The sequence below is a fragment of the Rhinopithecus bieti genome, unplaced genomic scaffold (assembly GCF_001698545.2).
Source record: "Rhinopithecus bieti isolate Rb0 unplaced genomic scaffold, ASM169854v2 scaffold_21117, whole genome shotgun sequence".
NCBI lineage: Eukaryota > Metazoa > Chordata > Mammalia > Primates > Cercopithecidae > Rhinopithecus > Rhinopithecus bieti.
Genome location: NW_016810185.1, coordinates 903,805 through 927,426, shown reverse-complemented (window position 1 = coordinate 927,426; position 23,622 = coordinate 903,805). Strand labels below are relative to the sequence as shown.

Below are 23,622 nucleotides of genomic sequence, written 5' to 3'. Positions count from 1 at the left end.
CTGGACCTCTGTTTCTCTTCTTCATAATGGGAGTTAGTGACGGTATCTATGTTGTAAGGTTGCCGAAAGACCAAAGTAAGCACATTAATCCATTTAATTCACCTGTTTTCAAAGCCCTTCAGTGCTGGCCCACCTCACTGGAGCAAAAGCTCAGGAACTTCCATTGGCCTAAGCAGCCCTACATGACAGGTTTCCTCTTGCCTCAGCTCCTTCTCATTCACCTGTGTCTTGTCATTTTCCTTTCTCACCTCGCCTCCTTCTCAGCACCTCACTCACTCTGTTTCAGCCATCTGGCCTTCCTGCTGGTCCTTGAACATACATGATGCCTCCAGGCCTTTGCACTTGCTATTTCCCCCTGCCTGGAATGCTCTTCCTGCAGATACCCATAAGGCTTTTCCCCCAGTCTCAAGTTTTTTTTTTTTTTTTTTTTTTTTTGAGACACAGTCTCACTCTGTCGCCCGGGCTGGAGTGCAGTGGCGCGATCTTGGCTCACTGCAACCTCCACTTCCCAAATTCAAGCAATTTCTCCTGCCTCAGCCTCCTGAGTAGCTGGTACTAGAGGCGCACAGCACCATGCTCTGCTAATTTTTGCATTTTTAGTAGAGATGAGGTTTCATTAGGTTGGCCAGGCTGTTCTCAAACTCCTGACCTCATATGATCCTCCCGCCTCAGCCTCTCAGAGTGCTGGGATTACAGGCGTGAGCTACTGCGCCTGGCTGAACCTCAAATCTTTATTCAAGGGTCAGCATTTCCCTTTCCCCAGCACCTAGTCTCCCTTCCATGCTTCCACTGCCCCTCAGCATGCATTGCTCCCGATACACGATACATTTTACTTATTTGTCTTGTTTAAGGGGCTCTGCCCACGCCAGCATGTAAACTCCATTACGACAAGGGAGTTTTATCTATTTTGTTCAGTGTTATGTCCTCACTGCCTTGCACACGGTAGGCGCTCCATATATGTTTCTTGAATGGCTGGAAGGAAGGCATTCAGCCCGATGTGTGGCAGATTGGGTACTCAATTAACAGGACTGCTATGGCTCCTGTTCCCTAGCTGGCAAATGGGTGGGGCTGTTGAGTCCTAAAGGTGGGGGGCTATGGGGGAGGGTGGCAGCTGCCCTCAACTGGAAGCTCTGCTACTGTCCCTGGGGAGTGGGAAAGTGGCCCAGGGGAAACCGGGAGAAAGTTTGGCTTTCCCAAAAGCACTCAGCACCTGTTTCCTCACGGGCGGGCGAGGCAAGTGCTTTGAACAGGTTCACAAGAGGGAGGAAAGGGCGGGTTTGTATTTTTCCTTCCTTTTCCATTTGTTGCCTGCCCTTCAGCCTCAGTAGGCTGCTCTCCAGCCTCCCTGCCCATTCCCTGTCCCTCATGGTGTGTCTGTCCTTCTGTGTGCTGTGTTTTCTTCATGTCTCAGTTCAGCTCCAGCTCTCCGTCTGGCCTTCTCACTGATCTTGCTTAAATTCCAACCCCTGGGATTAGGACCCCTCCTCCCAGACATAGAATTTCTGCCCAGCTTCAGGCCCTGCCAGCCAAACACATTTCCCAGCCTGCGCCCAGGCCAGCCAGGGCAAAGTGGCTTAATCTTCAACCATGTTTTCAACTTACTCAACAGATGTTGCCCAAGGCCTTGGGTAGAAGGGACCTGGGGTCACCACCCTCCTGTGGGGCACTGGTGGGGCAGGATGGAGAGGCGAGGGGGCTTGTTTGCCACAGACACTCCTGATCCTTGGAAAGAGCTGAAGCAGCTTTTCTCAACTTCTGAAAAATAAGAGTCAAAGGAATTTTTCAAGGGTGATCGCCAAATGGGTTGGCCACCAAGGTCGGCGGATGTTAGCTCTTCTGTGGGCAGGAGAGCTGGACTGGGGGTGGAATGGTGTGCACATTGCTTCTCCTCGCCCAGGCAGGCCCAGCACAGGGGCTTGGAATGTCCCTGTAGAATGACTTGGAGGTCTGTAGGTTGGGGTGGGGGGTCTGGAGGGGAGGAGGTGAATGGGGAATAGGAATTGCCCAGTAGGAAATCATGCTTGGATTGCAGAGGGACACCATGGGAGTCCGAGGAGGCTGGTTTCACTCATAATAGTAATAATAGCAACAGTGAGAGATTAACCCTTTACTGGAGCTTCATATCTGCCGAGCTTTGTTCTAAACACTTTACAAAAACAGACTAATTTAATCCTGATGACAGTGCAATGAGGGAGGTGCTGTGATGATCCCAATGTCACAGATGAAGAACTGAAGCTGAAGGCCACAGAGCTATTAAAAGAGGGAGCTGGGATTCTGACACGGTGGTCTGGCACCGGAGTTCACCCTCCTAAGCACGAATAATGACTGATATCACTGTCACTTGCATAGCCCTTGCCGTTTTCAAAGCCCTTTCCATGACGTGGGACCATTGGGACCCCACAGTGACTTGTGTGGAAGCCTGGCAGGCCCGAGCCCATCCTGGGAAGACAGGAACAAACTGTGCATGGAGGAAACTGGGTGCTTTGTTCACGGTCACATAGCTCGCAGTGGCAGGGCTGGGTCAGGAGTGGATTCTTGGTCTGCATTTCTCCCCAGGCTCCCCTTGGTGCTTGCTCCTGATGTAAGTATGCGATGTTGCTGGGTGATGGACTTCTCCTGGGCCCCTCTTTCTAAACAGCTAGCTTCTCTGCCGGTAGGCTTGGGATTTGGGGGAGGGTCTGTCCACCCACGCAACCATCCAGCCATCTTACCAATACATATCTCTTGAGCACCTACCCCCTGGGCTTAAGACCCCTTAGTGCTAGGCACTGTTCTATGTGCTGGGGCTTCAGGGTTCCTTTCTGCCATAGTTGTCAGTGCTTCTTGAAGACAGATGGGCATGGAGTAGACCTGGAGCCACAAGGTGGAGAGGACTTCAGACGCCGTCTAGTCCCATCCAGTTCTTTCGCAGATAAGGAAACAGGCCCTGATCTTCTTAAGTGACTTTCTGAGGGTCTCCCAGTGTCAGATCTAAGGTTAGAAGGCACTGTGCTGCCTCACGGAAGCAGAGAAGGGTGTGATGTTAATTAAAAGCAGAGAAAGAGAGTGGCGCACTCAGCTTCAGTGTGCGGGCTTGCTCCATCAAGGGTGATGTACAGTCACTTCAGTCAGCCCGAACTCTGACCTGATGCATTTCATCCCAAGGCACTGGGCAGGCCACGGGTGGCCATCCTTGGAAAATCCTGAAAAAATGGCTGATTTTCAAAGGGGAGGGGCAAACTCTGAGCATTGCATTCCCAAGAGGATGCTGAGCTGGGGAGGGAGGTTGAAAACCCCAACTTGAGCAACCCCGAGGGCTGCTTAGCCTAGAGAGACAAGACATGGAATGGGTGCACAATGGCGGTGGGAATATGTTGAAAGGCAAATGGATTCATTTTCCATTGTTCTGCAAAGTAGAACTTGGTAGGTTAAGGTCGTCAGAAAGAGGAGGAAACTCAGTCTCCTCATTTGCCAAAAGGAGTTCAAAGTGCTTCTTAAAGAACAGCATGTAGGCCGGGCATGGTGGCTCATGCCTATAATCCCAGCACTTTGGGATGCTGAGGCGGGTGGATTATGAGTTCAAGATTTCGAGACCATCCTGACCAACATGGTGAAACCTCATCTCTACTAAAACTACAAAAATTAGCTGGGCGTGGTGGCTCGCACCTGTAGTCCTAGCTACTCGGGAGGCTGAGGCAGAGGTTGCAGTGAGCTGAGATGGCGCCACTGCACTCCATTCTGGCAACAGCGCAAGACTCCATCTCAAAACAAAAACAAAAACGAAACAAACAAAAAACACAAAACATTCTCACTGATGCCTGTCAGGTCTAAGGCACCATGCCGATGGAAGATCCCCTCCTCAGGGAGCTGCCTGGGTAGAAGTCCTCAGGCTCACTGAGGTCCTGCCATTTGACTGAGTTATGAAGTGACAAGATACACAGAGGCCAAGGCATCCCTGAATGTGCTGAACACCTCTCCTGTAACCCCTACTCTGAAAAGTCCAAGTAGGGTGAAGGGCCCTGACCTTGGGGAACCCTCTATTCAGTGGGAGAGAGAGAACTACACTATGGAAATAGTGTCTGACTCTGGGGTTTTGACGAGAGGTGGTAGCCTTGGTGTTGAGGGGAGGAAGTGATTTGCTTGATTTGCTCATGCTGTGGTGGTTGGGGAAACCTGCCTTCTGTTCAAGCCTAGTTTAAGTCTGGAACAAATAGAAGAAAGGAGGGAAGGAGGGAGGGCGTTTTGGAAGGTAGCAGGGCTGAAGCAGAGAGGGCGTAGGACCTTGATACCAATTGCTGAGTCTGAAAGAGGGCCAGGCAATCTAGTGTAAATGTTTTGGGCAAGTCTGTCTTGCTAGGGGGAAGAGAGAACTGGGCAATCTTGTATCACCAGGGCCCAAACAACCCTTGGTGGCCCTGCCTGGGGCTGGTGGTGGGAGCAGTGTGGGTGCAGGAATGGGGGCAGGGACGAGCGTGATAGGCCTGGTGGACCTGAGCAGCTGTGACCAGAAGCTGCACGCTGGAGAAGAGAGAGTAAGCAGTGGAGTGGCTGGAGGGAGAAGGGACCAGACATTGGAGGAGTCCACAAACCACACTGGGGAACTTGAACTTGACGTGCTAAGCATTAAGGGCTATCCTGAGTCCCTGAGTGGGGAAGTGACCCAAAGCAGAGTGTTAGAACTGGGAGTTTGCTGCCAGTTTCAGGGTGGCTTGGCAGGGAGGGACTGTTGGGGAGGGCAGGGCTGGTATAGATGCTCAGTGTGGCTCCAAGGCTATAGGCAAGGGTGGCTGGAGGGGTGTGGAGGAAGGGCACAGGCTTCCAGTGCCTGGTCAAGTCGGGGAGGAAAGCCATAACCAGTGAAGGACATGGCAAGAAAGAGCACAAAATATTCCAATCTGTGCAAGCCGGCTGCAGTGGGGGTGTCCACCGTTGCACAGCCTTAGCCAGGATTTGGGTGTTGGGCCCCTCGAGGTGAATTAGGAGAAGGAGTTGAGGACAGGCGTGATCTGGCCAGATCCTTCCCCTGTGGAGAAATCAGACATAACTTTCCCCTTAATCACATGGAGCCTATTCTTTTTCCTCTGGTGGCCTGGGCCTGCTGGGAGAGGATGTGGCCCCTGGAGCAACTGAGCAGATATACTTCAGGGTCGCAGGCTCCACTGCCAGCGTCCTCTGCCAGCCCTGTCTGCTCAGCACTCTTTCTCCAGCCCTCACCCATTGGCTCCCACTTTCTCAAGACTGAGGGAGGGGAGAGCACAGGGCTCTGGGAGGTGCAGACCTCAGAGGTCTCAGACTCAGAGGTGCAGACCTGATCTCACACTGAGCAGCCACTCTCCCTGGAAACTCTGTCTCCTCATTTGCAGAAAGGTGTTCAAAGTGCTCCTTCTAGAGCCCTTGCTTGTAGTGAAGGGAGGTGATGCCTTGGGAGGCACGGGGCATGGAGAAAGCACTCTCTCCCTCTGCTGCCTTCTGCCACTGCCTTGGTTTTGTAATTATGCTGTTGATAAAGGGCTCTCATAGGTCTGTATGTGGGGATGATTAAATGGGGCCACGCCTCTAACGTGCCATCTCAGAGGCTGCCATGCTCCAAGGGCCCCATAAAGGCTGTTTCCCTGCCCTTCCCTTCTGTTTTTAGCCCCCTCCCTGCATATGCTTATGCTTCTATTTTTGAAACAAGTGAGCCTGGAATAACTTTCTCTGGGTCCTGGGTCTGAGGCCATTCTAGCCCTCGCTAGCCCTCCCTGCCGGCTCCCAGTTCCTTCCCCTCTTGATAGGCAGTGTGCCGGTGACCTCACGGTTCATTGCCATGGCAGTAGATGTGATGTCACCGGGTGGTCTTTTTGGCCCCCAGACCGCCCAGATTCCAGGCCTCCCAGGGGGCCAGAGTTGGGAGAGTTGGAGGGTGGAAAGGGGCAGGGTGTAAGGAATTTCTGGACGGAATGTTCCTCCGGAGGCTGAGCCCGCATTCTGCACACCCCCCTCCCCAGTCCCCTTCCCCTCATCCCTGGGCTCAGGCTTGGGAACCTCCCCCATCCTGTTGTTTCCTTCCTCCAAAGCAGCAGCACAGATACATTTTTCCCAGCCCACTCTCCTTGCAGGCCACTGACGTGTCCTCCTGTGTGAGCCTCCAGGCAGTCATGGCAGCCACCCCCCAACCTTCCAGCAGAAAGGCCCCTCCTGGCCCCTCCTCAGGCCCATGCAGTGGGGGAGGGTAAAGGCATGTGTGGAGAGGGCATGTGTGTCTTTTTTCGGAAAAAAAATTGAGGAAAGGATATGGAGCTTCCCTTATCCACCCTGTGGTTCCCGACCCCTCGAATTCAGGAAGTTTTCTCTGTTGTCTGATCTCAGTCTTTCCTACTGCAGCCCGGTTCCTATTCTTTCTGTGGAAGTGTGGTTGAGAAGTGTCTTCCTACTGAGGACCTGGACAGAAGACCTGCTACAAGTAGCCTTCATTTCTCAGACAGCTTGTTCCCCACAGGGAGGCAGTTATCAGAGGAACTGCCTGGAGATCATTGCCTGGGAGAGGGGAGATAGCATGATGGGGAGGTGAGGAGCAAGGTTCAAACAGCAGCTCTCCTACTGACTGGCTGTGGAAACTGGGCAAGTCACTGCATCTCCCAGGCCCTCAGTTTCCTAAACTATACCCTGTGATAATGCTCACCTCCCAGGGTGGTTTTGAGGACTGGTGATCAGGAAAGCAAAGAGCCCAGTACCATGTTCCTGGCATTGCCAGCCCTGAATGAATAGTTGTAGTTCTTCCACTAAGTTTATGAAAAGGCATCTCAGGGCCAGGGCTAGGACGAGGGCCAGGCAAGTGAGGCCTCTTTGGTGTAAGATCTGAGGAATCATCACTCTCAGGATTATGCAAGTGCACTCTCAGGACCTGAGAGTGAGAGGGATGCCTTCTTAAATGTTGTGCCCCAAGGGCTTCGCCCTAGTCCCCACCTTGCTGTGCTCTAACTGCTGGCTTTGGGACTCTAGAGCAGAGGGGCCTGCTAAGAGCAGGGCTTGCTTTCCAGGTAGCAACCTGTCACCTGCTCCTAAACTGGATTCTGAGTTGTCCCTCCTGGAGGTAAGGGAGACTCTGGAAGACCCTTGGTGGGACAGTGAGTCAGCTGCTCTCACTTTGGAAAGCCTGGGGACCTTAAGCTCCAGGCTTTGTCCTGGGACTGGGCAGTGGGTGGGGTCAGACCTAGGGGTCTGTCTGTGTTTGGGCTCCACCCACTTCATCCCTCTGCAGCTGACTTGAGGAGGAAGGAGAAGAAGAGCCCGCAGGGAGGTACCAGCTAACCCTGCCAGCAGGATGGCTGGGGTCAAGGGTGAGGGCAATGAGATGAGCCTGGAAGTGGGCTTTACAAACCTGGGAACCAGCTCCAGCCACGCCATGAACCTCACCATGAAAGACTGGACAGATCAGACCTCCCTGGACTTCAATTTCCCCATGTGTGGAACAGGGGATGGAGGAGATGATGTCTTAAGTCCCTCTCAGAGCCCATGTCCCTAGGAGTGGCATGCAAGGATGGTGTGTGTGTGTGCGTGTGTGTGTGTGTGTGTGTGTGTGTGTGGTAGCTGTAGAAACATCCTGGCCAGGAATGGAGTGAAGATGAAGGTCAGGGGCTTCAGTTCCAGAGGGTCCCGGGAGTGCCAGCTGGACTCACTAGGCAGTGTCAATGGTAGGGCTTCCCACTGGCCCTGGTCTCCCTGCAGGGCCTGGAACAGTGGCAGCCTCAGGGGATCCTGCCCTCCTGTTACCAGTCCCATGCCTTTTTCCTTCCCAGTAGCCCCAAGGCTGGCAGTGGTTGAGAAACAGAGAAATAGGACTTGAATCCTGGGAGAGTTGGGTTGGAGGGCAAAGGAGGGGCGGGCAGCATGCATGCTGGCTGTGTTTGCAAACACTGCAGGACAAGTCGGGTGTTTAGATGGTGTGGGGAGTGGAGGTTTGGAAATTTTTAGCTCCTCAGAAAGCATCTCAACCAGTAAGCTGAAGGCATCTGATCTCTGGCAAGCGTCGCCATGTGGCCGGCCTCCAGCTGGCATGGGGAAGGGGTGGGGGCAAAGGGGATGGTGCTCAGATGATCACTGGCAGGAGAAGAAAGTTTCTCTTGCACTGCTGAGGCCTATGGTTTCTAATATTGACTTCAGCTCCCTTGTCTGCACCATGCCAGACCCAGGAGGGGTGGGGCAGGAGGGTCACAGTGAGGCAGGGTGGGCTGGAGAGGGCCTGGGCCTCAGGGATATGAGGTGCTGCCCCAAGGGTAGAGATGATAAATAATAGTGATAGCTGACAAGTATTGAGAGCTTCCTAGTGTCTTGCACACTTCTAAGTGCTTTATGTGCTTTATTGCATTTGATCCCCAAAAAATAACCCTGTGCGGGCCTGTCGAGGAGCAGGAAGGACAAGGTGACCTGCTTAAGGTTGCATAGTTAGGTAGCAGCTGAGAGAATTAGCATGTGGACCCCGGCAGTCTGCTGCCAAGGTCTTTTAGGGAGCAGTAGGTCCAAATCCTGCCACCTGATCCCAAGCTGATTCCAAGTTGGAGTTGTCCTGCCTAGAGGCAAGGGAGCTGTTAGCTCGGGCTGGTTGTTCTCGGAGAAGCATCTGGGACCTGTGTTGCCTGGAAACCCGGTAGAAATGCACGTCCTTGGGTCCCACCCTAGGTCTAACTGTGTATATGTGGGGTGGCCCAGGCACCTGCGTATCAACAGCCCTCTAGGTGGCGCTATGCTCGTTCAAGTTTGAGACCCCTGGGCTCATGCTCTGTTGAGGATCGAGGCCTATTAGGAGGCTTTAACCAGAGAAGGAAGAGGCTTTTCTGGGCCCTGAAAGGACCTGGGGCAGGTGTATCATCTTTAGCTTGTCCACCCCTTTCCATGTCTGTCCATTCTAGCAGGCTGGGTAGCGGACAGGTCAGGAGTGAGGGCTTTGGGTTTGTGTCTCAGTTCCGCTGTGGTCTGCCTTCCGGGAGTTCCCTTCCTTCCCACAGGAGACCAGAGCAGCTCTGAGATGAGGCAGCGGGGCTGTTTTGCCCGCCCTCAGGTCTCCACGTGGGAAGGACAGAGCCCCTGCAAAAGAAGGGAAAGGCTGGGGGGTGGAGAGGGCCTGGGGTGGCTGACACTGCTCTAGTCGGGATGGGGTCCCTGGTAGAGGGGTGGGTGGGGCTGGGCTGTTGGCGGCTGAGGGGAGCACCTGGTCATAATAAGCAGGCAGCTCCGAGAGCTCTAGCTTACCCTGAGTGGGCCAGGGGATTAGTGGGTTAGGATTAGGGCTGAGCTGAGAGAGAGCAGAACGTGGCATCTTTACTCCTCCTCCAGAGCCATCCTCAGATTCCAGGTGGAGAGAGGGGGGTGTACCTACCAGCGGGGAGGAGAGTGGAGGAGATATGTGGGAGGGGTTTGCCCCGGTCCCCCCAACCCCTGTGCCTGGACCCCATTGTCCCTTTACCATCCCTGGCTGCCTTGGCCCTGAACTGCTCAGGAAGTTTCATCCCCTGGAAAGGAGTTTTGACTTCAGCCACCTGTCTTCCAGGCAGTAGGGGTAGACGAGTCTGGGCCATTTCCAGAGAGAGCACTGTTACCTCCGCTCAGCCCAGTCTGTTCCTCCATGCCCATCTGGGCCCACTCCTCCTCTCTGATGCGAGAACCTTTTAGAGGGGCATTCTGTCCATTCCCCTGCCTTTGGACATGAGCAGCTCATCCCTCAGCTCTCAGGGATGGGGTTGTAGCAGGTGCCTCTTGTGCCGAGATGCACGGTCTCAAACCTGGGTCACACTCGTCCTCACCAAGCTGTGCTTCAGAACCTTTGCAGTTGTGCTCAGGCCTTTCTGCCCAATTTGAGGGCCCCATAACCACTTTACTGAGTTGGAAACGGAGCCCTAGATTCTGGTCAGGAGGTGAACCTGGCATAAGAAGCTTCTCTTCTTGCTATGGGGAGAAATCAGACCATCTTTAGTAGGAAGCCCTTCCGTTGCTCTGAGTGAAGAAAGGAGGGTGCCAGGGTAAGGAATGGGATCAGCCAGCGGGTGATTGTTGATGGCCCACTATGCATACATCCACCCTGGTAGGAGGGAGTTTCCAAATGAATTGGTCCAAATGTTGCTTTGAATCTATTTTGGATGAAGGTGGAATAAGAATCACAAATAAAACAGTAGTTGGGGAAACAAGTCATGTATTCCCACGATGAGATTATTCATACACTGAGGACCAGACAGGGAGGTGATTGGAATTCAGAGGTGGGAAAGAGATCCCACTTGCTGCGGTGGCCAGGGAGGGCTAACTGGAGGAAGAGAGCCCTCCTTGTAGGAAAAGAGGGGAAGGCATTCCACGAGTAAAGACCTGGATGTGGGAACAAGCAAGAAGGATTTAGGGGCCGGGGCTGATGGAGCAGAGCCTTTGTGCTTGGAAATGGAGGTGTGTGAGGCCCAATGGTGGGCGGCCCGAAAGCCCACTGAAGTAATGAGACTGGCTGGCTGCACTATTTCAGGCTGTTGGGATATCACTTGGAGCCCCAAGATGGGGTTCAAATCCTGCTGTCTCTGTTAGAGTTGATGATGTTGGCTCAGTCATTTAAGTTTCTTATCTGTAGAGTGGGGCTAAAAGGTAGCAATGGTACTCACCTCCCTGGATTCTTGGGAATAAATGAGATGCTGTAGGTCATTGACCCCTCCAATTTGAGGGGTCAGCAACTGTATGAACCAGAGACCTGACGCCGGGCACCGAGCATGGGTCTTTGGTGAAGGTTTGTAGAACTGGATGGTTCTAGCACTATTAGGATGGTTTTCCACATGCCAAACTCTTCCCCCTGTGCTTGGGGCCAACCAGATTATGCCTGAGTCTTGGGTTGGCCTCATCATCCCTGTCTCAGGGGGCATTCTGCCCATCAGGGCCACCAGCCATGGAGAGAGAGCCCATCCCTGGGATGTCTGCCCTGAGGGCTCATGCTGTTTCTCCTTCTGTCTACAGCCCATCACCACTGAGAACACACCAAAGAATGTAGTGGATACGGTGAGTGATGGCAGATGGTGGTGGGGGGAGCCGGAACAGCCTGAGCAGGAGTGAGAAGGCCAGAAGTGGAGAGTAGATTTGGGGGAGAGTGGACAGATGTGGTTGGGGAAATGCTTCCAGAATAGATTTGGGGAACTTGCGGGGAAGTAGTGGGGTGGCTGCTGACGCTGGGAGAAGGGCATCTGACTATCCCTGTGTGTTCGGAAATGGGCTGCTAGGCAACTGGGCAGGCAGAGAGGGAGAGGCGGGGTGGGAGCCGAGAGGGAGCAGCCGGTAGTTAAATGTGGGCTTCCTTATGAAATATGCAGAATGTGAGAAAGCCAGGCAGATCTTTCCAAACAGGTCTTTCTGACCTAGCTGAGAGACGGACAGTTTCCTCCAGGCTATGTGGAAGATTGAAGGGAGGAAAGGAGGTGGGTTCCGCAGTGGGGAAACTGAGGTTAACTGCTGAGAGAGATCTCCTGGTGATGACCAGTAGGAAATCATGGGCTTGGAGATGAAGGACTTCAGTTCAAATCTTGACTCCGCCAAGGTTCTAATTATGTGACTGTGGCCAAAGCATGAGCCTGTCTGTGCCTCAGTTTTCTTATCTGCAAAATGAGAATAACAGTATCTCCCACAGAAGTGGTTGTGAGTTGTAAACGAGGGTTTGGTTAGCTCTGAGGAGGCCTTGATAGGAGCAAAGAAATGTGAAACAAACACCAAAGTTATTTCCAGGCCCCTCTGCCAACCTCCTCATCTGCCACTCCTGACAAACCCAGCAGGTGGAAGACCTGGGTGCGTTTTGATTATTGTTCTTGCCTCCCCTCTCTGACTGCCTTTTCTCTGTCTGCAGGGAGAAGGAGCCTCCCGGGGTGGAAACACACGGAAAAGCCTCGAGGACAACGTGAGTGTGGAGGGGAGAAGAAGGATGGGGCTGGGCCCTGGTGGCCAGGGGGAATGGGGTGGGAGGTGGATAATGCCTGTTTTGTGGGCTTCCCTTACCTCTCTGTAGAAGGAGAGGCTGGGATTGTGGGCAGGCCCGTTTCCTTACAGGCTGGGCCTTAGTCTTGGCTGCCACCTCCATGTAAGCGGGATCCAGAGCTCATTCATCCGCGACTGCGCCAGGCCTCAGTGCTCAGGCCGGGCGGGAGGAGAGAGGGCATGCTACGGCAGCCTGGCCATGGGGAACAAGGGGAAATGCGCAAAACCACAGCAAGGGAAACGGAGGGCTGAGGCAGAGAAGGAGCCCTGACTCTTGGGGCCGTCTTAGTCCTTGGGGAAGTGGTAGGGCCTGCTTCCCTGGAGACAAGAGTCTTAGAAAATAGCAAGCACCACTGTGTGGCTTAGATGCTGTTGCTTCAGGAGGAGGCTGGTAGATGGGTCCGCCGGTCACCCTGGGCTCCTCCTGCCTCCCATTTTGGGGAGAGGGGAAGGGGCGGATGCCTGAAATGGAAGGATCCCGCAGAAGGGCTCAGGGGCTCTTCCAGGACGTGCTTTGAGCCTCGTTTGGGGTTGGGCTTGTCTCCACAACCCAGGGGCAGACTCCCAGCACAGTGGGGCTTTCTCCTTTCTTCCCTGCCCCTCTCTGACAGTGTCTCCTGTGCTGGCCCCTCCATCTTCACCCGCCCTGGGCTGCAGAGGAACAGGGAGTGGTTTTGGTGGTTGGCACAGGGGTAGATGTTGATGGCACGAGGCCCTATCATCTGACAGCTGCCTGACCCACGGTGGGGAGGGCCCTGGAGGGAGTGCTGCGGGAGCAGGAGGGGCAGCTCCTAGAGGCAGCCTGACTCCTGTGGTGAGCCCACTGCCACCGCCACATTGCCCTGGGGCAGTCCTGCATGTCCAGCCCCACAAAGCGGCAGCATCCCAAGGGCCGCATGGGACCTCTCCAGGTGGAGCAGGGAGCATGCCTCTTAAATTAGTGGGGAAGGCTGTGCTCAAGGTATGTGTGAGTTCCTCTGGGCATGGGGTACTCGTACTGGGGAGGGGCCCTTGTCCCTGATTGTGATGTTTCTGGGGCTGGGGTGCAGGGGGAACCTAATTTTTTGTGTGTACCTACTACCAAGGATGTACAAGCTTAATGTACTCAAAATATATCATACGTGCTCAATAACTGTGAGCCATTCTTATTACTGTTATTTTGACTAAGGGCTGGGAGCTGTGTTGGCTGTTTGGAGATCCTCCTGACACCCCTGTATGGCAGAGCCTATGAGTCCACTTTATAGATGAGGAAACAGAGGCTTGGCATTGCTGAATGATTCGGTGAACGCCACTCCATCCCTTCCTGGGACTGCTGCTGGGGTCTGGTGTTATCCCGAACTCCTAACCTTTGGCAAGGGGACAGGGTGATGGTGTGTGAACCAAGCCTTCTAGCCAATGGTCTGGGCACAGTCAGGGGCCAAATCCTAGAGCTGCTGTCCCCACATTCCCAGCCTGGGCCAGATGGATCCTGTCAACTAGAGTTACAGCAAGAGAGAGTGAAGTTAGACATCACAAAGAACTTTTGATTGCAAGAGTATGCATGACCTTGGTCCTAGGAAAGAAAGAGGTGGCCGTTTATTTGTGACTGAGGCTCTTTGACTTTTTAAAGAGAAAGTATTGGTGATCTGGGATGAATGTGTCTGTGCCTGTGTGTCAAGGTGGGTAAGTGTGCTGTCTTGTCTGGATATGGGAGGAGGGACAAGATGAGCTTTGGAAAGGTAAGCAAGTGAGCAGTTACTAGAACGGCCTGTGTACTGCAAAAGAGGAGAGAAAACCTAAAGTTTAAGGCTCCTGTCACCTGTCTCAGGTTGGGTTGGCCCCAGGGTCATTGAGCCAATCCCCTGCCCAGCCATGGGACTCTCCAGCCGTCCACCCCGGGGGAGGAGGACCTAGGCCTGCTGCTGTGATAATGTGGCTGTTTGTCAAGCTGCGTTGCTGTGTCTGGCTCACGGCCCAGGACTCATAGGCAGGAATGGCTGTTTTCCTCCTGCCGAGTTGGTGTGTAGTGGAGTTTGTGGACAGTGTGCTGTGTCGCACTTTGTTTTGGAAAAATCCAGGCTAGTGTGCAGGAAGGAGAGGGGAAGGGGTGTGGCTGAAGGGGGTGCTATGTGGGGTTGGCCACAGCCCCCAGAGGAGATGTAGGAATGGGGCCGAGCCCCTGACGTGGGTCAGTCACCAATCTCTGGCTGCCTGACAAGGCCCCTGGTGTTCGCTTACAGACCCTCCTCCCAACTGTGCCCCTCTGGGGACCTGGGCTCAGGAAATGGCTTTTCTTTTGGTCCTGAGCTGTTGTGTTTGGTCTGTGGACCTCAAAGGAAGGCAGAGCTCTTCCCACAGAGGCATTGCTTCAAACCAACCCCACCCAAGGCTGGGGGTTCCTGCTCCTTGCCTCATGACGGGGCAGAAGGCGGCAGATAACAGAACTTGGGGTCATAGACCTTGAGCGACCCAGTAGTGTCTGAGTGGTGATCAGCTCTTGCCTGCAGTGAGGACCAAGGCAAAAAGAGTTGGCTGAATGTGCAGCAGGAAGGATGAGGGTTAGATACCAGGAGGAACTTCCTGACAGTGAGAAAAGTAAGACACTATATCTGGGAGGCTGTGGAGTCTCCTTTCATGGTGCCCTTTCAGCAAAGGAAGGACTGTGTTTTGGAGGTGAGGATAGGGGAGAATTCTGTTTGGTGTTTAGAGAGTTGGATGAAAAGTTCTATAATCGATCTGTCTTGAGAGGAGGTAGGAAGAAGTTCAAAGCCATGTGGGTAAAGTGCTTTGTGATCCCCAGAGAGGAAAAGAATAGGATTACAGGCAGGCAGAAAACTTATTTTTCTTTTTAAAATAGTTTGTAAAGTCCTGTAGTCATTTTCCCTAGGGGTTCTATGCAGAGTAGGCAGAAGATTATGTGAGCACTGTACGGGGTCCATTTTACAGACGGGTAAATGAGACGGAACCTCTACTCCTCACACTGGGTCTGTTGATGAGTATCATGGTCTGTAAAATATAAGCTCTCTGAGGTCAGGGACTTCACTTCCTTTGTCCCCTGGAACATGGCCGGGCACACAGCTGGTGGCACTCGGTGGCTGTTTGCTGAATGAGAGAATGAGCATGAAGATTGGAGGCTCAGGGATGACCGGATGCCTTGACTTACTCCCACCATGCTTGTAAAAAGCTACACGATGAGGCATGCTTCCAAAGACGCCATCTCTAGCCTCGTGTGAGGTCACCTGTGTTTCTGGAGCACTAGGGTGTGTTTGCTGACATGCCGTCCCCCCTGCCCCAGCCCATTTGTTGTTCTCTGAGTTCTGTCTGTGTGCACCGACACTCAGACGTGTCACCATGCATGTCTGCTCTCTCTCTGCCAGCAAGGGTCACGTGCCCCCAAACTTTGCAGAAAACAGGAAGCCCCGTCAGTGAGAGGGCAGCCCAGTGATTCATCAGGGGATGACAGTCCCAGCTGTTCGTCCCCCATCCTCCGCAGTGGGGTCACTGTCCAGGGTGGCTTCCTCCCCCTGCCCCCCTCCCCTCCCCGCCCGGTGGAGCAGAGCGGGCTTGGACTTTGCCTTATCACCTCTGGAGGCGGCCTGGCCAGACTCTGTTTGGGCCAAGTTTTTATTTATCTTCGCTGGCTTTTTTTTGGGGTGGGGAGGCTGAGGAATGTGGAGTGTTGTAACGTTTGGAAGAGGGCGGTGGGGAAACGGGAGCCAGGTCTGCTGCCCTGCTCGTCCTGCTTACCCCTGCACCTTTGCAGGCTCCCAGCTCCCCTTAGTTCCCCAGTTCCCCCTGCCAAGCCCGTCTCAATATGGCCCATTGTCTTTCTCCAGCTCACTGGGTCTGGTCCCATGCTCCCGGCCACACCTCACGTCTTGGCTACCGTTGTGGCTTCCAGTTGTTCAAAGCAGCTGTGGTGGCTTCCTCCAAAAGTGGCTACGGATCAGCAACAGATGAAACCCAAGGGGCTATTTATAGCAGGGTGGCCCTGGGGCCTGGAGCAGGGCCTAGGGCCTGGGGAGATTCAGGGACTCCTCATTAGGGACCAGTGGAATGGAGATGGATGAAGTGTTGGGTTTCTGTGTTCCTCTGAGCGGGTAGCTTTGGAACAGCCTGGTTTGGGTCTTGAAAACCAAACACAATCACTCCTTGACTCCCAGCTCCACCCTTCTCTAATCCCCCCACCCCCAAGCTTGACTCATGCAAACTGGAGTCCTCAGGGCCAGAAGAGCTGTGAGACGTAGTAACTTCCCCCCGATAGCCCCACTTGGCTCTTCCCTCCTTCACTGCTGTGGGGCTGCTCATTGGTCCGAGGCAGCTGGGACAGAGCGGACTCTGGGCAGAGCCTTCTTCCCGAAGGCTGGATGGAGGGTCCCCCTCTTAGCAGAGCTGCTCTAACTTGGGGCTCAGCTGGGAGCTGGGCCTCGGAGCCCACCTATCCTGCCTCGTAGGCACTGCAGAGCCAGGAGAGGGGTGCAGGGTCTCCTCTTCTTGGAGACCCCATGGTCAAGCCTCAGGTTGGAGTGTGAATCCTGCCTGGCCATCAACTTCCTAGGGACTTGAGGGTAAGTTATTCTGTGCCTCAGTTTCTTCCTTTCTTGGCAGATTGTGGTCCTGTCTCCTCGAAGAAGAGGCTGCAAGTTGGTGGGAGGAAAAGGTCATTTTCTGAGAGGCACATGGATGTTTGGAAGGTGTCAATGGGCTCAGGAGGTCTGAGAATCTAGAAGCGGGGCATCCCGATTCTGCATCCTATGAGGTGGCTGGAAAGATGGGTAGAGGCGATGCAGGGTGTTGATTTTCTATAGAGGTGAATGTTTGGTTGTAACTACCCTTTTCATTTTTCTTGATACAAAAGTAACGACAGAAACAACAGCGGTCATCTGGCGAATGCCAGGCGTGATGCGAAGTGCCTTATATGCATAACTCCTTTGGATTCTCACCGCCAGCCTGAAGGTTGTCCCATTTTACATGTAACATTACAAGAGGCTCAGAGGGGTTACATTACAACTGGCAGGGCTGCCCAGCAGGATCCTGGAATCCAAACTCCATGGTCTGTGGGCCTCTGACCCTGTGCTTTCACATCCGCCATGCCATCCTGCTGCCCTGGGATGGATTGGGCCCATTTGCTTAAGTTCGTACCACTCGACAGCTGTGAAAAGGGGAGTGGGTGAGATGGCTACTGTCTGCCACAGACAGTGGGGAGTGGGCCCTCAGGAGCATGGCTCACTGCCTTAGGCCTCATCTTGGTTGCTGCATGCTCCACCTGGCTGTTCTGGTCTCTAAACTCAAGTGAATGATTTGATGTCACTGCTTTCAAGCAGAGAAGTATGGGGTGACGGTGGCAGGACAGAGGGGCGCCATTACTCTCATCGCTCCTGTTTCTTTCGTGGTGGCAGTCGTATTCTCCTCTTGGGGTTTCTCTTGTGTGGGTGAGCGAATCAAAGTGAAATGTGTTTCCATTGAGTCCGTAACTGTTGAGTGTACCCTCAGTGTGGATGGCACCAGCCCGGTGGTGTGCACTCCTCAGCATTTGGGATTTCTTGCTTTCGTCCCTCTGGGGCTTGCACACAGGCAGGCACACTCACGTGGAATCAGTGTTGATGGCTTTGGCTTCGGGCGGGCTGTATTTTTGCAGGGGTTAGGGTGGCAGGGTCGGAATGTTGGCAGGGAAAGGAGAAGAAGATCGTGTTTGCTCCTGTGGACAGCTCTCTGGTGTGCTCCTGCTGTGATCCTGCCCACCCCTGCATAATGCCGCTTCTCTTCTCTCCTTCTCAGGGCTCCGCCAGGGTCACCCCGAGCGTCCAGCCCCACCTCCAGCCCATCAGGTATGCCTGGCCCATGGGGGCAGGGGGCGGGAGTGCAAGCAGGGGGGTCACTGTGGGTGTTCCTGTTAAGTCTTGACTCTGGGTGCCCCAGACTGCAGCCATAAAGCCACGGTGGGGAGTGTGGGCAAATGTGAAAGGCACAGGAGAGGATAGGTGCAGATGCCCTTGGCAACAGTTGTGTTTTGAGCTGTTAGCAGCCCTTGAGCTGAGTCTTTATTTACCTGCATGAGCTCATGTAGTCCTTGCAACAACCCCGCAAGGTACGTATTTTATTCCCTTTGGTAGAGCTGCGTTTCAGAGAGTTGAGGTGACTTGTAAAGGTCACACAGCTACCAAGAAGCAGCACTTGGATTTGCATTTAGGACTGGTGGGCATCGAGGCCTGTGCTGGATCTCTTCCTCTCTGCAAACAGGGGGTTCTGACTGGGCAGAGTAGTTTATAAAAGGAAAATTCCCTATCTGGCTAGGCTGGCAGGGGCCGGGGGAAGGAGATGCACGAGGGACTTTATGTCTTGGTGATCCAGAGAGTTTGTTTTGCTCCCCTCCCCCTCTGCCTCACCTTCACCCACCGAGGCTCCTGAGATGATCGGGGATGCCAGCCTTGGGGTAGAGTTGAAGCCCCTGGCAGTTTCTGGCCCTGCTGCCGGCTGTCCACAGACTGGAGGTGGCTTCTTAGAAGATCCCCTCATTCCCTCAGACCTGGACAGATGGATGCGGAGTGTGATGCTGAGGCTGTCCGGCTGGTGGCACTGTTCTGCATTTGCATCCTTCCCGGGATCCAGCCTGTAGACAGGGGCGGGTCAGCGTCCCTATGGGCCACGTCTGACTCACGGCCCTCACCAGCACCTCTTGCTCCCCCTCCTGTGCTGAGGGAGAGGCTGAAATCGCAGGAGCTTGGGCTTGCGAGTTTTTCTGACATTCTAGTTTCTTTCTTGGAGCCAGGACAGAGAGGGGTTTTGGAGGGTGGGGAGGAGGGGATGCTGCAAGTTAGCTAAGGCTCCCCACCCTCAAACCCACTTGCTTGCAGGTATGTGTGCATGTGGCTTCTTGTCCCAAACTGGTCACCACCTACAAGAACTGTCCTTGAGTAGGCAGTTGGCTTGAGATACAAACTTCACCCCCACAGCTGCAATGAGAAGCTTTCCATAGGGACAAGAAGTGGCCGGGACTCAGAGTCAAGCTCAAACCGAGCTCCTTACCTCTGGGTGCTGGTCCCCAATCCCACTCAGGCCCCTGTCATCCCACCAGAGAGGTCCTGCCATGCCTCATCCTTGGCTGCCCCACCTCCACGCCCCACCTGGGCTGGGATTGAACCCTGGTGGAGTTCTGGATTCTTCACGGCTTCTCAGCATCCGGGGGCTTGTTCTGTTTAGTGCCAGAAAGCCCTCGTAACTTTTAAATATCCCGGCGGTATTCCTTTCGCTGTCCTCTACTCTCCACTTTATCCCGCTGTGGTGAAATGTTAGCAGAACGAAATGTGAGTGCTGCCTGCATTTGACAGAGGGGGAAGCGAGGCACTAGGAGGTTGATGATGGGGTAAAAAGCTGGAGGGATGGGGGAGGTGCTTCTAGAAGCAAGAGGTGGGCTTCCCCAGTGGGCATCCTGGACCCTTCCTCTGGAAGAAAAGTTGGGAGAGATGTAAAGATGTGAGCCCCTCCCTTCCTCCCAGTGCCCAGTGGAGAGGACGGCCAGCCCAGGGACCTTCCCACCTCTCCGGGAAATGCATGGTGCTGGCAGCTACCCACCACTGCAGCAGCAAGGGCTCCATGCCCTCTTGTTTCCTGGGCCCTTAGAAATCAGGGAGGCCGCTGCCAAGAAGCAGCTCTGGCAGGTGGTGGGAGCTGCCAGAGGTGGGGAGAAGGCCAAGGAACAAAGGGCAGGAGCCGGCCTGCCTCCGGGAGGGCTGGAATGTGTGCTGTGGTCTGGCTCACCTGGAACCCAGGTGAACATGTCACCCGAGCTGCCCTCTCTCCTGAGAGGTCTCCCGCCCACTCCACCACTTGAGAGAGTGAGGGGCGGGCAGTGGAAGGCTCCGTTCCAGGGCTGGAGAGCGTTCAGCGCAGGCTCTCCTTCCTCTTTCAGAGCAGTCTGGGGCCTTTCAGGAGACTTCTGCCTGGTCAGGCAGGCACAGTGTCGGGAGCCAGAGCTCCGGGTTCCTGGGCCAGTCTGGCCCTGGCTCTAAGCTGGAGTCACAGGTTGAAGGCAGTGGACTGATGGGAACCAAGAAATGGTGTTATCAGTTTGGTTCTGAAATGGCCTGAGGTTCTTGCCAGCCCTACCCAGCTTGTTCTCACCGGCACTCCCAAACTGGCCACACGGGCCTTGCCAGAGGAAACCTCTGGCCTTGGCCTTGGGTTGAAGAGCAGCCAAGCACCCTGGACTGCAATTGGGGGTCACACAGGATGTGTATGGGTGCAGCTATCTGGGGCCTTCCCTGTGGGCTGGATTCTGATCTGGACCCTCTGCTGCCTGCTGTCTCCCTAGAAACATGAGTGTGAGCCGGACCATGGAGGACAGCTGTGAGCTGGACCTGGTGTACGTCACAGAGAGGATCATCGCTGTCTCCTTCCCCAGCACAGCCAATGAGGAGAACTTCCGGAGCAACCTCCGTGAGGTGGCCCAGATGCTCAAGTCCAAACATGGAGGCAACTACCTGGTGAGGATGGGGCCTCGTGCCCATCATCCTGTGCCTTCTATGCTTCCATGTGCTAGCCACCTCTTCATGGCTGGTATCCCTGCCACCAGCCCCTGTGCCAGCCCACCCTCTTCTCTTTATTTATCTGCCCTTCTCCTCAGGCAGCTCTCTTGCCTGAGTCTTCAATCACTCTCCAGTCCAGCTCTACTCTAAGCAGTGTGCTGCAGCTGGAATGTGGCATCTGGAACTCTGTGTGTGCATGTGTGTGCTGGCCAGGAGAAGAGAGTAACAATAAGAGTTCAGGTTATCGAGCGCTTGCTGCTAGCCAGGCCCTGTTCCAACTGCTTTCCACGCACTTAACCTTTGCAGCAGCCCTAGCAAGCAGGCACTTGCTAGAGCACAGAGAGGTGGGGTTATTTGCCTAAGGTTGCAGGGCCAGGAAGTGGCAGAGCTGGCACAGGGTCGGTGCCTCTGAGAAGTCTGAGGGCAGAGTCTTGGCAACATGTGTCTTAAGGGACCCTGGGTTGCTGGCACCTGGCTTGGCCTGGCCCAGAGGAGTCACCTTAGCACATGGGAGAGAGGTACTGGCCGTGGTCTCCACTAACGCAGAAAGGCCGATCTGTCCTTGGCCCCAGAGGAGGGCGCAGGTCCATTTTAGAGGGAGGTGCCTGTGGACTGGACCCACAGATCTGATCTGTACAACCTCAGGTGGCTGCCTCCAGGGTGTCTGAGGTGGGATGTAGGAGGCCACATTAGTTTCCCAGGGCTGCTGTAACAAATGAGGCGGCCCTTTCTATCCACGAGTTTCACCTCTGTGGATTCAATCCACCATGAGTTGAAAATACTCAGAAAAAAACCAACAGTAAATAACAATAAAAAACAATACAAATAAAAACAATACAGCAGAACAACTATTTGCAGAGCGTTTATATGTATTAGGTATTACAAGTAACCTAGAGATGATTTAAAGTCTACGGAAGTATATGCATAAGTTATATGCAAATAGTACATTTTTTTATATGCAAGTTGTATGCAAATAGTACATATTTTATGTAAGCGACCTGAGCATCCATGGATTTTGATATCCACTGTCCACGGCGGGGTGGAGGGGTCCTAGATCCAAATACCCCATAGACACCAAGTGATGACTCTACCTCAAATTTGGTGGCTCAAAATAACAGAAATTTATTCTCTCACAGTTCTGAAGGCTAGAAATCTAAAATCAAGGTGTTGAGGGGGCCATACTCCCTCTGAATCCTATGCGCAGAATCCCTTCTTGCCTTTTCCTAGCTTTTGGTGGGATTCCTTGGTTTGTAGCGCATCACCCCAATCTCTGCCTCCATCTCCATGTGGCCTTCTTCAGTGTCTCCGTGTGTCTTCTCTTCCTATAAGGACATCAATTATTGGACTTAGGGTCCACCCTAGATCCAGGTTGATCTCATATTGAGATCCTTAACTACTTACATTGGCAAAGGCACTGTTTCCAAATAAGGTTGCATTCTGAAGTTCTGGGCGGACATGACATTTTGAGGATACTATTCAACCACTATAGAGACCCATCTATTAGCTGCACTGGGGCATTGTTAAGAGCCTGGCTTTAAACATCAGAAAGATCTGGTTTCAAATTCTGGCTCTCCTTTTACTAACTACATGATCTTGGCTGTTTAGCCTCACTAAGCCCTAGCTTCTGCATCTGTATAGTGGGTCTAAGATCTACCTCTTATGGTTGGTGAGAGAATTAAGCCAGCTGTTAGATGTAAAGTCCTTAACACAGGCTGGCAGGTGGCAGACATTCATTGAGTGATGGCTATTGTAACACAATAAAGTGTATTCCTTTACAGAGTGCAAGAGTGGATGAAAATCCACCTATTTCTGATTTAAGGAGTCCAGGGTTCTATGGGACTTGGTGCCCTACCACCCCTCTCTCTATCCTGCCTATTCCAGACTGGGCTGTCCCCTTTTCTCCCCAGGAGACGACACAGTGGCCTTTGAGTTTCCCAGGCAGTGGGGTGGAGGTGGGAAGTTCTGCATGCCCCCCTCGGAGGTAGAGGCAGGAATTCCAGAGACTGGGGAATTCCGTGGGATTCCAGTGGTCAGGAATGGGACCCCAGTGGTCAGGCATTGAAAGGCATGTGCTGGGAGAGGTATGTCAAGGGTCTGATTGGGACCACCCAGGATGGTTTGCCCCTCTGATGGAGGATGTCTGGTGACAGAGAAGTTGCAGCCTTGTGGGATGAGGTTCTAAGGTCCATGTGTGAAGAGGAAACCAGAGATTGCCAACTACTTATCATCTCACACCGCTGGATTCCTGTTCAGTGTGACGAGAGGCAAGCGGGACTGGAGACAAGTTCCATCCCTTTCTCGTCTTCCATTCAGGACATCTGCTCATGGAGCGGGGTGGCTCAGTGTCCTCATCTCTCTCTCTCTCCGTCTTCATCCTGAGGACCTACAGTTTAGTTCCTCTTGGTGACGGTGTGTCTGCTGGGACTCACCTGCATGTTCATGTATGGATAGAATTCCTGTCAGGGGAGAGAGAGTGAGAGCAGGCACAGGAGGTCCAGGGAGCTCATGGCTGTTTTGTGGCCAGGCCCCTGGCTGTGGGAGGACGTTGATGCCCTGCTGGGTGCTGTCGTGGGCTCTTCAGAGGAAGTTGGTGATGATGCCACCGTCCTTTCTGGGACCAGCAGCCCATGGTTCTCTCTCCCCTTGCTGCGCTCCTCACTCTCACCGCCTCATGCTCTCTTCCTTTTTCTCCTTCTAGCTGTTCAACCTCTCTGAGCGGAGACCTGACATCACGAAGCTCCATGCCAAGGTGAGCCAGTGGCTATTTTGGGGTGGGGGAGGAGAAGGAGAACAAATGGACTCCCTGTCCGTGGTTCCCACATAATAATCTTGAGGAAAATGCTGTGACAGTTTGAAAAGCCTATTCAAAGTCAGAGTGCCATCTTATATCTGGAAAATGGAAAATGATCTATTTATCCTTTCCATAATATAAATTACAGAAAGCAAAGCTTGGGGCAGTGACTTTCCACCCAGGTCTGCCTGCCGGGGAGTACACAGAATCTCTTGGGTGAGGTTAGAGTTGTGAGATGTTTAGTTTTTGGATTTAAAGCAGTTGGGAGTTGCAGCTTTTGACCTTCCAGCTGCCATTTTTTGTTTTTTGTTTTTTTTTGTTTTTTTGAGACGGAGCCTCCCTCTGTCGCCCAGGCTGGAGTGCAGAGGCTTGATCTTAGCTCAC

The 23,622-nt window shown here is 53.6% G+C and overlaps 1 protein-coding gene across 1 annotated transcript in view; it reads left to right on the top strand.

The window, feature by feature from the left end:
- The window catches only part of TNS1 (tensin 1), a 181,236-nt gene that overhangs the window by 60,749 nt on the left and 96,865 nt on the right, over positions 1 to 23,622 (top strand). The window contains 5 exon segments of the mRNA XM_017891571.1: positions 10,939 to 10,980; positions 11,816 to 11,866; positions 17,701 to 17,750; positions 20,234 to 20,405; positions 23,146 to 23,196. Coding sequence (XP_017747060.1) covers positions 20,238 to 20,405; positions 23,146 to 23,196 — 219 coding nt within the window. The 5' untranslated portion in view covers positions 10,939 to 10,980; positions 11,816 to 11,866; positions 17,701 to 17,750; positions 20,234 to 20,237.